A 15155-nucleotide genomic window follows, 5' to 3' on the forward strand; every position below is an offset into this window, starting at 1 on the left:
ATACTTCCCCCACCCACCCCGCGCGAGTGGCGTTTTTTTTTTTCAATCAACACTTTTTCCTACGACGCCACCGCAAATGACACCGACAGGGCACCCCTCAATGTGGGCGCCATGTTCGGTTTCTCATTAACGGGGGCTTCAAACTCGGCGTCTCACAAGACAGGCCCCGGGACACCGCCTGGCTGAGCGGCCGTTGTGTCACGGGTCGCCTTCTACAATCTAACGTCCTCTCTGGAGGACGCCGCCCAACGTCGGCGCCAAACCTCCCAATCGTCGGCACGTCGACCTCGACCGTGCGCTTGCCGCTCTCATTTGCCACATCTCTCCTCCGCCACGCGTGGTCCCCGAATCGGGGGGCCGACAAGTGTCTTGTCTCCATCTCTTCCCGTCTCTTATTTCCTGTAATGCGAGCGCGCACGGTGCGGCCTTGTGAACCGAACCGCTTCAAAACTTTATCTAGACGCTCCCTTCTTCCGTCTCTCTCTGCTGTTCTCTTGCCCTCAATCTCACTGGTGATGCCCTGCTTAGCCGAGCCCTCTCGTCTCATTACGGTGTCCCAAAAAGTGTTGTCATCTCCCTGCTCACCACCCCCATCCTCACCACCCCCCCTCCCCCACCTCTGTCCACCCAACAGTATAAACAAGGACACCACAGCAGTTATTCAGCGTGGAAGTGAGGGTCAAACTCCCCTCTCGAGAGTGGCTCTAAATAGCTCCCTCTAGCGGAGGCCCTTCCACCAGCGGTGGAGATAGCGAGCAATTGCAGGGCTCCACTTTTTTTCCCCCACAGAGTCCACATTTCTCCACCAGTTTTTGTTCCATTGCCGCTTCACAAAGGTGTCCACCATGTCTCACGACAGCACAGCCGCGCGACAACGCTGCACGCAGAGCTGTCCCCAGGGTGCAGCGAATCAGGGTGACTTCCCCGGGCCCCGTGGTTTGGGGGGCCCCCCCATGCTTTGATGTCACGGTGTCAGATGTAATACTTCCGGTTTAGTTGGAAGGCGTCGGGGGACCCACACGGTGTGATTTGTTCCTGGCCCCGCACCCACCTATGGATGGCCCTGGCTGCACAGCAATGACAACATTGCTGCTGTCATTACCACCACCATTATTATTAATAATAATATTTACCTCACGTGACTTGCGCTCCAGCGGTCTCAGAGCCCCGCACTTTCTTTAATTAAAACACACTGCCCTGCTCCTTCGTTCCGCTCGGTGGGCGTACGAAACGCGGCTTGACAATGTGGCCCAGCTGCTCTCCAGTCATGTCGCCCACTGCAATTACGCCATCACCCAACGCTTGAGAATGGCAATTTGCGCATGCCACGCCGTCGCCATGGCGAACAAAAGCTTCCGATCCCATCGGGTGCTGAAAATGAAACGCCAGCCATGATGTTGAGCTCAATTACCCATGGAGACCTTCATAACACAGTTCCCCGGCTGACAGGTAAATTATCGCATGCCACGGAATTTATTTTTGTATTGTTGTTGGTATCGTTATTGGGTCCCCCCAGATATTCAAACGAGGATGGCCGGACCGTCTACGGATTTCGTTTCTCTCCGTGGTTTTTGAAGTTTCGCTGAGCCCCAGGCAAAGACTTGTTGTACGCATGTACGTTGAATTTCTTTCGCGCCGTACGTAGCCAACCCTGCTAATCAGAGGTTGGGGGGCTGCGATTATCTTCCAGATCCGTGGCTGCCAGAGTGCAGCACGCTCCAGCGGTGCCGATTTGCAAGGCTGCATTTGCAAAAAGTGCCCGCTTTCTATTTTTAGGTTTCATATTCCACACACAAAAAATAAAATAACTCTGCCAGAAAATGTGTGGGCAGGATTTTCTGCTGCAGTGCATGTTATAGAACAAAAACACAGGGAAATATCACACATCTATAGGGGTAACAAAGAGTAGTAAAGATTTTTTTTCCGAGGTCGCCTAGCTTTAACTCTGCTCTATAGAAGGGCAATTACTACAAACATTAGCCCACTTAATAATTTCTGCTTGTAACATATTTTTATGTGCTCTCTGCTCCAGCAGATGCCTTGCTTAGTGGGAGGTCACTCCTTTTCCCCTGCGATTCACTCCCACTGACCCGTCCATGCCGTGGACTCCTTGTCCCTGTTCAAGCCCGGACATCTGTGAAAAGGGGCTTCATAGCTCTTCGGATTCCTCCACTATAAAGAAATATTCTGATTCTGAAGTCAAGACACAGTACTTTCCGATTCACCTCTGCCTATGACAGTCTCTCTATCAAATAAACATTCCTCCTTTCCCCACGACATGCATGCCCCCCTTCAATTATACACAACGCATTGAGATGCGTTTGCTTTTAGATGCGATGCCATATCAATCCAGATCGCACTGTATCACACTATACATGATTGAACCAGTAATCATAGTATAGTGGTAGTTTTATAGCTGGCTGGCTGCCTACCAGATGACAACCATCCCCCTCTCAATTCAGATGGCTAGGACATGTGGTAATAAGAGGAAAGCCACATCGAATCAAGAAAGTTGATGAACATGGGAGTACATGAGTGGAGACCAAGAGGCAGGTCTAGACATACATGGATGGTTCCTTCCGGTGAGCCAGGATGTAGAGGACATGGAGATGATTCAAACCTCATTTCTAAAGAACTGCTTTTGGTGTTTAGTTTATTGTCCTTCCGCCGTTCCTCCGATGAGCACGGTTGGCTATGTACAGTGCAAAAGAAGTTCAACATACATACATACATGATGGCCGTGTACAGAACTGAGTGTAGAAAGAGGACCAGGAAGGCAAACTCCACACGAGTGGGACAAATGCCATATTTGTGTCAATTACAGCTAAGCCTCACACTCGCGAAACGTTCGCAGCGTTGGTTTGCGGTGTCAAGAGCAAGCGCGGACATGTTGGCACGCACGCTTGGCCAAAGACAGCGAGAGCGCAGTTGCTTGCCATTCGGTTGTTCTCTCCGGCGGTCACGAGGCTGTTAAACTCATTATACTTCGCCACGCGCATCGCGTTCCCCCCCCCATCCCGTGACTACCTATGCACCACACAGTGATGTCACTGCCCAAGCATGACGGGAGCCCTGCCGGGGTCAGGCCGGGAGCTGAGCGCCTGGACAAGAGAGAGGCTCACAGTGACGTTAAAAGCAACCGGACCTTCGCTGAGCGGCGGGCACACGTAAAATCTATGGCTCTCGCTCTGTGAAAGCAGTCACTGCCACCGTCACCACCACCGCGATTTGAAATGGCAGCACGCGGTAAATCAGTGCAAACAAACGCTCTTCTTCATCGCGTCGTTAACCGATTTACATTATTGCTGGTGACGCATCCGTAACAAAAGACGGGTGGCCATTAATAAACTTTAACCAACGTTTCCCGCTCTCTCTCGCAAAAGAAACAAAAAACGATTTGAACATGTTGGCAGAGGCCCCCCCCCCCCCCCCCCCCCCAACGGCCGCGCGTTTGAAATTCCACATTTCCATGGATATAACGACCACTCTCGGAGGACTTCTGCCAACAAGCAAAAAAATCAAGCCGGAGAAAAACCTTCTATCAAAATACCAAAGGCAAATCGCTCCAGGTTTGAGCCGCGGGGTGTTTCGTGCCGATGTGATTTGCATTCCTAGCGCTCAGCGACGACGCGGCCAGAAAGGGGATGTGACCAAAGTTGAGAATTCATAAAACTTTAAAACGTGCGGCTCTTGACACTGAAGAATTTCGAGACAATGGGACTCAGCCACACTGCAGCAAACACAGCGACCGCATAAACGATTATCCACACGTACAGGACATTGTGTAATCCCCGACTGAAAATGCACACCGTTGGTGTGTATGCCGTAAGTCATGGTAAATCCACTTCTGGACGAAGGTCTCTCCGAAGCTGTTGCCATCTCTTGCAATCCTGAAATGTAGTAGTAATAATATTATGACAATGGAATGTATTTCCCAAGGCAAGGCTCTCCGAGTCTCAAGGTGCCCTTTCAAGATGGCCCTGTATTTAAATATCTGGCCAATTAATTCCTTTGGGAGGAGCGGTTTCTGTTTTGCATGCGCAAGGAAACTGAAGAAACCCAGAAGAGATCCACACAAGTGAGGTGATGATACTCATGAGTCCACACAGATGGGTTTATAACAAAGCCACTTGCTGTACTGCAATCTCATAGCCACTAAGTCGATACACATACATCTTATAGCTGCCATTACTTGTGCTCAAAAACCTCACCGAATTCCCAGACTTTTCCAGCAGGGTCCTGCATGGCCACGTGTTTGGGCAATTCCATTAATGAGTGTTTTGCACGTGGCGTATGTATGCATGCATGTATGTTGAACTTCTTTCGCACCGTACGTAGCCAACAATGCTAAATCGCAGCGTAAAAGTGAATCCTGGCAAAAAAATTGTAGCGACTCGTATGTTTATATTCTGCATGTACACTAGGGGCTCTACCGTACACCATCATCGTAAAGCGAGAATAGATTTTGAAAAATGTAATCGTGACCCCGAATCGCGACGGGGCGAATCGTTGCACCCCTAGTAACATTGTACAATGAATAACATGTGACGTGTACGTATATACGTTGCATTTCTTTCGCACCATACGTAACCAACCGTGCTAATCGGAGGTGCGGGGGGGAAGGACAACAAACGAAACACAAAATGCAGTTCCAAAGAAATGAGTTTTCAATATAGATTTAAAAGTGCATAGGTCCAGTGGCTTTCTAATATCAGAAGGAGAACCTGGAGAAAAGTCTGACAAGAAGGGGCGATAAAAATGCATTCACTGGCAGTTGCGCACACACTTTGGAACGTTACGACATCCAAATTCTCGGCAGCCGCCACGTCTGTAATTTATCATTTTCACCAAAAAAAATTCCAGTGGGCCAACGACCGTTCGTTTTCAAACTCTCTCTAATGTGCAACAGAAGTAGATGGGGACGTCCGCCAGTAACAACCGAGTCACTGGAGGAAACTGGCCTGTTAATGGATAAGTCATCATCATCGCAATCCATGGGCAGATAGCCCGTAGGTGTACGCTGCACATTTTCTTATTTGTTTCCACTCCCTTGTGCCAATATGATCAAGTAATGGCTAAGTGGCATGTCTATTCCAGTGGCCTAGGGGCCAGCTTGCACAGCAATGGAATGTGCGTTGGAGAAAGTATCGCAAGTAGGTTTAAGCTGCTGCACAACTCTCCGATGTGTATTTGGGCTGTGCCGCACGTTGTTTGGCAACAGTGTCCCGTGGATTCGCTCCACACATTTCGGTTACTGAAGGAGTTCTCAGGACGCGGAGCGAAACGTCGGATGTCGTTCCAAACAACACGTGGTGAGAGAGCCAGAGCGCACAACGGCAGAAACCTACGCGGTAAATGTATGCCTTCTTCGTGCAGAGTTAGCATTTTCTCCTTTCGTATAATAAAAAATACTCCAATTGCAATCGGCCATGCATCCCAAAAGCGGGACCCTCCTGAGTAAGTATCTTGAGGCTCAGTGAGGCCTTTCTGGTTAAACAGAGGCAGTATTATAATTGTTGTGACAAAGTCACCAACATGCATTGATCTAAGTGCTATCCAGTTAAAAAAACATACAACAGTGCCACTACTGAAATTGTAGACGCCTCCAGAACCTCGGTCCCGTAGAGTGTAAGGCGATGACTTCACATCCTTGAATAATTTAATTAACGCCCGTTTTGCCTTTCACGCCGTTTTCAATGCAGATTGCTACAGTGGGTCTGATCGTCTTACAACCGAAGGAATTGTTAAACATTACGGACATTTTATGAAGGTGTACACAGGGCACTTTTACTCCAAGCCCACCCACCCCCCAAACCTCTCGTAAGCAAGAGCAGATTAAAATGTTGATCCCCAGATAATGAGCTTCATCAACTTTTCGTGATTTTAGAAGAGGGCACATTAGGCTTCACCTTCTTTCTCCTCCGGTACAACATCTAATGTTTTTGGTGTAACGCATTCTCAAAGGTGAACCGGGCAAGCGGTGATGCAGTCGTGAGCGAGCTCACATTCGGAACATGACGACCTGAGTTTGATTCCCGGCCACAGCTATAGAACGTCAGTGGTGAGTGATATCCGAACCGGTCCTGGGCGCTAAATTTTTCACCGGCTCGTTCTGACCAGTGCAGTGAAATATGGGTAAACAGTGTTGAAAACCGTCACGACCAACACAGCATGGGGATGGCTTCATCCGGTGGCTGTAAATTATTTTCCATTGTTATTATTATAGTTGTTGTTATGATGGACCACACGATCGATGTTAAACTCATCAGTAATGACCCTCCGAGACTAACGACACGGCAGTCGTCGTCGGCGGGTCACGGGTAAAGCGGGCGATCGTGCGGGCGAGAGTGCACGAAGCCGCGAGCAACGTGATATCTCCGGCCCTGCCGTGGCCCAAAAACACAAGACAAAGGGCACCACCAGGCCCACTGAGCCCAGCTCCCCGAGCCATCTGCTGCTCACGTATGGCCCGAGGATTGGCTTACATCCCGGGCGCTCGCCAAACGAAAACAAACCGACGGCACCGACTCCGCGCTTTTGCAGACGGCGGCGGAAAATGTTATAAGGGGGGCGGCGGCAACGATTTATACAAGACCCCCACCGCCCCCGCCCCTTGCCGGCATGCACGTAAAGCTGCAGAAGATTACATCCCGATTTTTCTCTGATAATTATTTTTGCAGAACCTCTCCATCACCTCTTCCCCCCCGCCACCTGCCCGCCCGCCGAACTCGGCATGCTTTGCGGCGTGCGCCACGGCGACAACCCAATGGTTGTTACGCCGGGGGAGGGGGGGGGGGCGTTTTTCCTGGTACCTGCTACGTACCGTACATGACAGAAGACAAGATAGGAGAGCGTAGCGGGCTGTCAAAACCCACCCCAAGCGGTACCGACAGGAGTGAAATGCTGCATCTGCTCGGGCTCGTGGACCACCACCAGGGGATTGACTAAACAGCTGTATCTACACACACATTTATAAATTATTTACCCACCGCTCTATACCACGGCTGTGGCTAGCATGAGTCACCACCATTGCGCTATTACCTGCCATACACCTGCGACCCCGTTTGTGGATGTGCGCACTGCACAAGCCGGATGATGTCACAGCCAGCGCTTGCTGCCACAAAAACGGCTCTCGCCCCACCTCCGCCACTGCGGACCGGCCTCGGCCGCGTGCCAAGTGCGTTCACCTGGCAGGCTGCCCCCCCCCCCTGCCCCCACCTCACTCCCATTATCATCCGTCAGCTTTTCCTGTGCTGCCTGTCAGCTGATAAAAAACCCCCACCACCACCACCCCGCGGGTTTGCAAACGGCACCCCGGCAGAGTTATCGAGCCTTTCTAATGCATCACGGCTTGATACGACCGACGTTCAAAACGTGTACGGACGGCCATGCATCACTCTTCACACAAACGCTGCGCCTATAAAACACAAAGCTGTGCACGTTTACGGCTTACGATAAGTAACACGGCTTACGGCTTCAAGATGGGATGTGAAAATAAAGGCAATTTTGCTTCGTTTTTTGGTCGGCCAGCATTCGCGGGGATAATGCTGACTCGCATACCCGGTTATGTGCAGTACTTATGGATGTAACTACCCCACGATTTAGCCGTCACATTTTATCCTCACTTTTTACGACACGTGCAATGATTCACCGCATGTATAAATAACAATTATATACCCGTACTGTGTCTTCACAGTTCTTATACCTCAATACGTTCTGAATATTCATATCAGTAATAGTGGACGGAGGTGATGTAGAGTGGTGAGCGCTCTGAGCACACGGCAACTTGAGTTCGATTCCCAGCCACAGCTCACGTCGGTTAGGAGCGATATTTGAACCGTACCGGCACTAACCCAAACCGATCGGTACAGTGAAATATGGTCATACAACTCCCATGGTCTAACACAACATGGGGAGGCTTTCATCTAAGCAGAAGATTTTAATGTATTTTCCCCCCGGACAACGCTGAGTATATCGAGTTTATACCACAAAGTCGTCGCTTGACACGAGTGAGGTGTCAAGGCCTAGTACCGTGCAGAGCCTCCGGCCTCGCCTAAATTGCCCACCCGGCTGAGGCTGGGTACTGGGGCCGTTAACCCCCCCCCCCCCCCGCGCTACAATAATACTGTCTAATCGCTATAATTTTATTATCTACCGACCCTATAATAGTAATTGCACACATTGGGGTGGGGGGGAGTGAAGAGGACTTGAAACTTTGATGAATTTACCTCAGAGTCGCGTGTTAATGCGTGCGCATATTTTTAATGGGAATTAAAAATGGCGTCCACCCCGCAGCGAATGCGTCGCTACCCGTTGCCAGGGGCAACCGCCGTGGAAAACCAAACGGACCAATCGCGTCTCGCAAATCCCTCACATTTCGTCCAATGAAACTGCGTATGGTCCAGCGACACACAGACAAACAGACACACACACACACAGACAGACAGACAGACAAACAGACAGATTTGCGATTTTATATATATAGATAACACTACATTTGATAATAGATGCATTTTTTGACTCGCACCACTTGTAAATCCTGGACGTTCGTATCACGGTAGATTCTGTAGGCTCCATACCACAGTAGATTATACATGCAACTACAAGGGCAAAAAAAATCTATTTGCAAATCTAATCACGCCCCCCCCCCCCCCCCACAATTTGTGACAATTCAGAGCATCACAATGGTACTGGTGAATCATCAAACACCTATCTGTACTGTACGTGGCATTCCGTCCATAATCTGCACAAACACAATTGGTTCACCTGATTAAAACCAGGTGAGAGCCCCCTACAAAAGTGAAAAGGTATAAAACACGAGGTACGTATGTTGAACTTCATTCCCGCCGTACGTAGCCAACCTTGCTAATCGGAGGGTGCAGGGGAACGACAACAAACTAAACACACAAAAAAACTGTTCTAAAGGAATGAGGTGCAACAATGCACGAGGCGTTACACACACAGTAAATTCTTATTCTAAGCCAAAACGTGTCATTATTGCCTGGGGTCGGCTGCTCACATGTTCTCTCTCAACATACAGTATTCACATTGGGTGCCTCTACTCTGGTGGGCATCCACTGATCATGACATCTCTTTCCACCGCATCCTCCCTTCCACCTCTCCCTCCTCCTTCTGTCCTTGTAAACAGGTGACATCTCTCAAGAAAGGAAGGCCGTGAAAATAGCTGAAACACCTTTTCGGTGGCTGTGGGCACAGCAACTCACTGCTGCCACTGCCTCCACCGGCCAGGAGGCAGTGGTGAGGAGCGAAGCAGCTCAATAAATACTCTTAGTTCTTTCGGTAAAGTCACGTAGGTAAAAAAAATTAATTAAAATTAATAAAAATAAAACAATAAAAATCACGACGTTTCGGAGGCAACACAAGCTTCCGTCTTCAGGTGAAACTGTCACAGCCTGAAGACGGAAGCTTGTGCTGCCTCCGAAACGTCGTGATTTTTATTGTTTTATTTTTATTAATTTTAATTAATTTTTTTACCTACGTGACTTTACCGAAGGAACTAAGAGTATGAATCCTTGCAGTCACGAAAGCTTCAAATCTAGCTCAATAAATGTTTTGTTACGGCAGGGCATTGTGTATCTAACTGTAACGACACCGCCTTCATTTACGTTTGATGGTTGACCCGTGTTTTACCCACTGCCGGATGAATCCCTCCATCACATCGTGAATATAGTTGAAACCGAGGGCAAAACGGGCATATACACTTGTCTCTTTATGTGCTCGCTTGGCTGTAAAAGCGGCATCACCGCGAGCTGTCGGCGGCAGCAGCCGCACCTTTTCGGCGGCTGTAGCCACAGCCACTCACTGCTGTTACGACAGGGCATTGTGTATCTCACTGCAACAACACTGCCTTCATTTACGTAACATGGTAAACCCGTGTTTTACAAATGCAAGGTATTTCTTTAAAGGAAACAATAATTCACGATCGCCGTCAAACGTGGTCTAACCACTGATGGATGAATGCCTCCCCCCAACGCCGTCACGATCGATTTCTCTCCTCCTGCACCTCATATGATCCCTGTCGATCCATTTCCACGGTGACCATCTTCTCAGATGTGTTCCTTCTTTCACCGGTCTCATCCATCAGCCATCATCCCCCCCCTTGTTGCGATGTGTTCCATGCGAGCCAATTTTCCAAAAGAGTCATCACAATGAGTTGTCTAGTCTGCTGATCCATGAGTTCCTCTATCTGCTTCTAAATATAATTCCAATCGTGCGTTTCTCCGTGCTGTTTTGAACAACTTTCAGTTGTTCCATTTTTTTTTGCCAGTGGGTTTATCAGTATAATGACAGACACCCATGAAGTTGACACTTGCCAACCAACTCAATGGGCGTTTTTTGCTGTTGCTAACTTTACACGTGTGCACTTCTTCTGTTGGTTACATTCTAGGCACTCATCGATTAGTTGATTCATCGCTTAGAATCGATCCTCTACACTCGCGACACTTGCATCCAATCACGCTCGTGACGAACAATCGTTTGCAATTCGTATGCATTGTAGGTCAATGGGGTCGCGTGACCCCAGCGGCCACGAGAGATTCTACGTGCACGGCAATAGCAGCAACGGCGGCAACAACAACGTAAAATAATCACAATCGATCTCTGGATTGAATCGTCAACCTAAATTGTGATAATCACTATCATCAAATCGCGATGGGAGCAAACAATTACACAACTATTACATACGCAGGGATTCATGGCTGGCATGCGCTGGACGGATCACATGAGATTGCCCGAGGGATGGTCAGCAGCCAAAATGAGCTTTGCATAAACTACTGAGCACAGCGCCACGTCAAACCGCACAGCGCAATTGAGTCAGCGACTTCCAGCCTGTTCCTCAATCATGTGTCTTTGAATGAGACGATGACTATGATGACGGTAATGAGCTCTATTTAACCAGAAACCCATAAAGATACACATTTCTTTTGTGACTGCACTGTACGTGTTTGCATGAGTGACTATAAACTCATAACAACACTGGGAGCGATTTAGGGCATCGTCTGTGCTCCCCGCCTTCACCAACCCTGCGCTGATTAGCGTGGTGGAATATGCTCAAATAACTCCCGTGAACCTCACGGCATGGGAAGGTTCCAATCCAATGTTGTTCTTCATTTCATCTCGTCGAGGGGAATAAACCATCAAGCAAACTCCGGTCATTCTCAGTGGCTTTTGGCTAACCATTGCGCGCTTTCAGATGCACTTCTGCGGCCGTCTGGAATGCTCTTCCTTCCGATATTAGGAAGCCATTGGAGCTATTCACTTTTAAATCTAGATTGAAAACTCATTTCTTTAGAACTGCTTTTGTGTTTAGTTTGTTGTCCTTCCCCCCACACCTCGGATTAGCATGGTTGGTTACGTACGGTGCGAAAGAAATTCAACATATATATGTATACGTAACATGCTATTCATTGTGCAATGTTACGAGGGGTGCAACGATTCTCTCCGTCGTGATTCAGGGTCACGATTCAATTGAAAAAAATCTATTCTCATTTTACGATGATGGTGTACGGTAGTGTACACGAAGAATATAAACATACGAGCAGCTACTGTGTCGGGAAACATTCTGGTTGGACAATGATTTTGCCAGGATTCACTTTTACGCTGCGGCTCCATCCCTCCTGGCCGAACAGGGTCTGGAGACGACTAATAAAACGAGTTGCCCTGGTGCGGCCATTAAGAGCTGTTAAGTACATCTTTACGGCCAGCGGGCCATCTCGCCAACCACCCCCACCCCTCCGCCCTCCCGCCAGCACAGGGGTCCATGCAGTGCCCCCTTGGTGGTGACCTCTGACCCCGGCAACGGCCGGTTGCCAACACAATTGCCTGCCCGCCGCCTCTCTCGCCTCCAGCACGGTGGGGGGGGGGGGATGAGACTCACATTTGCTGCATGATGTCGTTGAGGAACACGCCATCCACCAGCTTGGTGTACTCCGTCAACGTGTCCTCCTCCTCCTCGTTTTTTGGGGAGAACGTCCTGACCTGGTTCCCATTAAAAACAGTGGCGGCGAAAGGGACAGAACAAAAAAGGATCCGTTAGGAGGCGTAGTGCCGCACCGCGGCTGCTGTTGCCGGCTTGTAGGGTTTACGAATACGGGCAGGGTGATCCATTGTATCTGTACACCACACCAGTGTCTATGCAAGCCTCAATTGAATACCATGAAAGCGATGAGCTCCCTGTCTGTCTTGCAGAAGAGAGCGGAGCTAGGAGATTTAATCAGTGCATTGAGATCGGTGGACAGACGTGTTAGACACTTGGAAATATGTTTTTCGCTGTCATTTTTTTAACGTGTTATTTGAGTGGTGTATCTGTAAGTGGATCGCTCCGTGCATTGCCAAGCCCACTTCCGTGTAATATAACAGGGCTCTAAAAATGCGTTTGCCTGCATTTTACGAGACGCAACGCGTGCGTCCGTAGCGACTGATATGATATACGGCTGTGTGATATAGCAACTAATGCGTGACATTACGTACCAAGTATTTTAAGAGATGTATATTCAAGTACATTTCCACACGCAACATTTTTATGGAATAAATAGGCAGGGGTTGGGGGAGGCACAGTGGTCAACGCACTCCACCGCCCCGCACGTGGTCATCTCGGTTTGATTCCCGGCGACGGTCAACATCAGTGGCGAGTGATTTCTGAACTGGTCAAACCTCAACGACCCATACAGCGGGATAGAGGGCTTCAACCCAGTCGTGAATTGACAAAGGAATCTGTACCTTCAATTTTACTTCCACACACATACATCGATTATGAAAAAAAAACGTATGTGCAGTGTAAGGCATTCAATGATAAGATATACACTATATACGATTATCACGGTTGGCTACGTACGGTGCGAAAGAAGTGCAACATGCATATGCACAATGCATCACATTCGTGCTCTGAACCAAGCCAACCCCTGTTCGAGTCCTGGCTACGGCTAACACCAGCGGCGCGAAGTAATATCTGATCTGGTCTTCTTGGTTCTTTCGGTAAAGTCACGTAGAAGGGAAATAATAAAATAATAAAATTGAAACATTAAATATTTGCATTTATTTTTTATTTTTTTTATTTTATTATGTTTCTTTTTTTTCCCTTCTATGTGACTTTACCGAAAGAACCAAGAAGATGAATCCCTGCAGTCACGAAAGCATAAAATCGAAATCTGATCTGGTCTTTGCCCCCAAACCTCCCGTGCCACTATCAATAAACAGCACTGGCCAAGCGTGGGGAAGTATGGTCATGTAACCCCCCCCCCCCCCCCCATGGACTGCCACAGTGTGAAGATGCCTTCAACCAGCAGTAGATTGTCTTGAACGTGAATGTTATTCCACGCTTTATGTATACGTTAGGGGCGCTGTGTATACGGCAGAGGGTGTGTCAAGGTGTGTGTACAGCTGAGTGTGCAGGCAAGGTTTGTGTCCATAGCAACGTGATCCAAGCACAGAGCTCCTGTACATCATCCAGGAACAGTGTGTAACACAGGAGCACAGATTTATGACATATATTTTTTATATTATTCGAATTAAATATATTGTACCGAATAATTGTTTTCGTGTTTAAATGTGAATTTAACTGTATATTGCGTGATATTGTATACGGGCAAGCCATTTGTGCAAATATTGGGTTCATACACAGATTATAAAATGCAGTACTTATGCATACTGTGTATGTAAAAGCGTATAGGGAAAATGTGTATTGCAGAGTACTGTACACGTTGATGTAATTACAAATAAACAGCGTCTTGTTATATTGTGCATTATACACTTTACTTTGCGGATTTATCTTCTGTTCCGGTTTTATTTGTGAAGGGCCATGTGTCTGAGACCCGTGTCATCGTCACCCGCTGTTGACACTAAATAAAGACTCGAAAAACTAAACCACTCATGACCACCACCACCACGTTCGTTAACACCACCACGATGTGGCCGCACGCAATCGCTCGTCTTCATAGAACACACGAAGAGCGGGAGGGTGTGGGGGCATTGCCTGAAACGTCGGCTATTGTTGTTGCATGGCAGCTGCAACACGTTTGACACGTGTGCACCGTACTGTATAAGCCAATCCACTGCTGGATGATCGCCACTCTTGAGTCTGTACATACTTGGGTGCAGTATTCGGTTTCGGGTGACAGTTGTATAAATGATGACACGTTTACAAATTATCATTGCGTTCAGTGCACTGCGGTCAAATCATCTAAAGTGCGATCAATTACTTTAAATCGCGATATAGAATCGTCACGATGGTCATGAAAAGATGTGTGAGTTCATCTTATTGGTTCTTTCGGTAAAGTCACGTAGAAGGGAAATAATAAAGTAATAAAAATAAAACAACATCAAATTCTCACGACGTTTCGGCCACAACACAAGCAGCCGTCCTCAGGTGAAGAAACAGAGCTGTCTGAAAGACGGCTGCTTGTGTCGTGGCCGAAACGTCGTGAGAATTTTATTGTTTTATTTTTATTATTTTATTATTTCCCTTCTACGTGACTTTACCGAAAGAACCAATAAGATGAATCCCTGCTTTAAATCGAAATTAAAAAATCTCTGAGTTCGTTGTACACGTGCTATGTACTGTACCGTGTACTGTATGTGTACTGTACAGTTGACGTAGTCATAGCAACGGCTCGTACACAACACCACGACATCGCACGATGTTGTGCATTACATTCGTGCATACACGATGATGATGATTATTAGTACCACCACGCGTGATTATTATTATTAATTGATGTAACTACAACGTATGGAGGCAGTGTACGGCGTATCCATGGCAACTGATGCACGGCACATCACTTTACGTAGCCTGACGGCATGGCACGTTGTCAAACATCACTACACAACCATGTGTACATACATACATACACGGTGGCTATAACCCATGGTTTGTTCGCAATATATTGTTTATAATGAGCGGTGCAACGCGTCCTTGGCAACTGATGCACGACAGCGCAGCGCTCCGCACGAATCGTCACTCTACGATGCATTTTCGCACGCGTTATAAAACATTACAACAGAAAACAATATATATGTACACACGACTGTTATAACTTAGATTGTTAACACGATGTAGAGCGAGTAGGACAGGCGTCCATGGCAACTCTATGCCCGGCACAGTCATCTACACCACACGCGCACTACAACAGCATTGATGA

At 47.9% G+C, this 15155-nt stretch overlaps 1 protein-coding gene across 4 annotated transcripts in view; it reads right to left on the reverse strand.

Moving 5' to 3' along the window:
• LOC133341317 (girdin-like) overlaps positions 1-15155 on the reverse strand; it is a 75520-nt gene that overhangs the window by 59602 nt on the left and 763 nt on the right. For all 4 annotated transcript variants that reach the window (XM_061549840.1, XM_061549841.1, XM_061549842.1 and 1 more), the window contains exon 2: positions 11897-11997. In XM_061549840.1, the coding sequence (XP_061405824.1) occupies positions 11897-11997 (101 nt within the window). The remainder of the gene's footprint in view (positions 1-11896; positions 11998-15155) is intronic.

The sequence above is a fragment of the Lethenteron reissneri genome, chromosome 11 (genome assembly GCF_015708825.2).
Source record: "Lethenteron reissneri isolate LAM-NWPU_2019-01 chromosome 11, ASM1570882v1, whole genome shotgun sequence".
NCBI lineage: Eukaryota > Metazoa > Chordata > Hyperoartia > Petromyzontiformes > Petromyzontidae > Lethenteron > Lethenteron reissneri.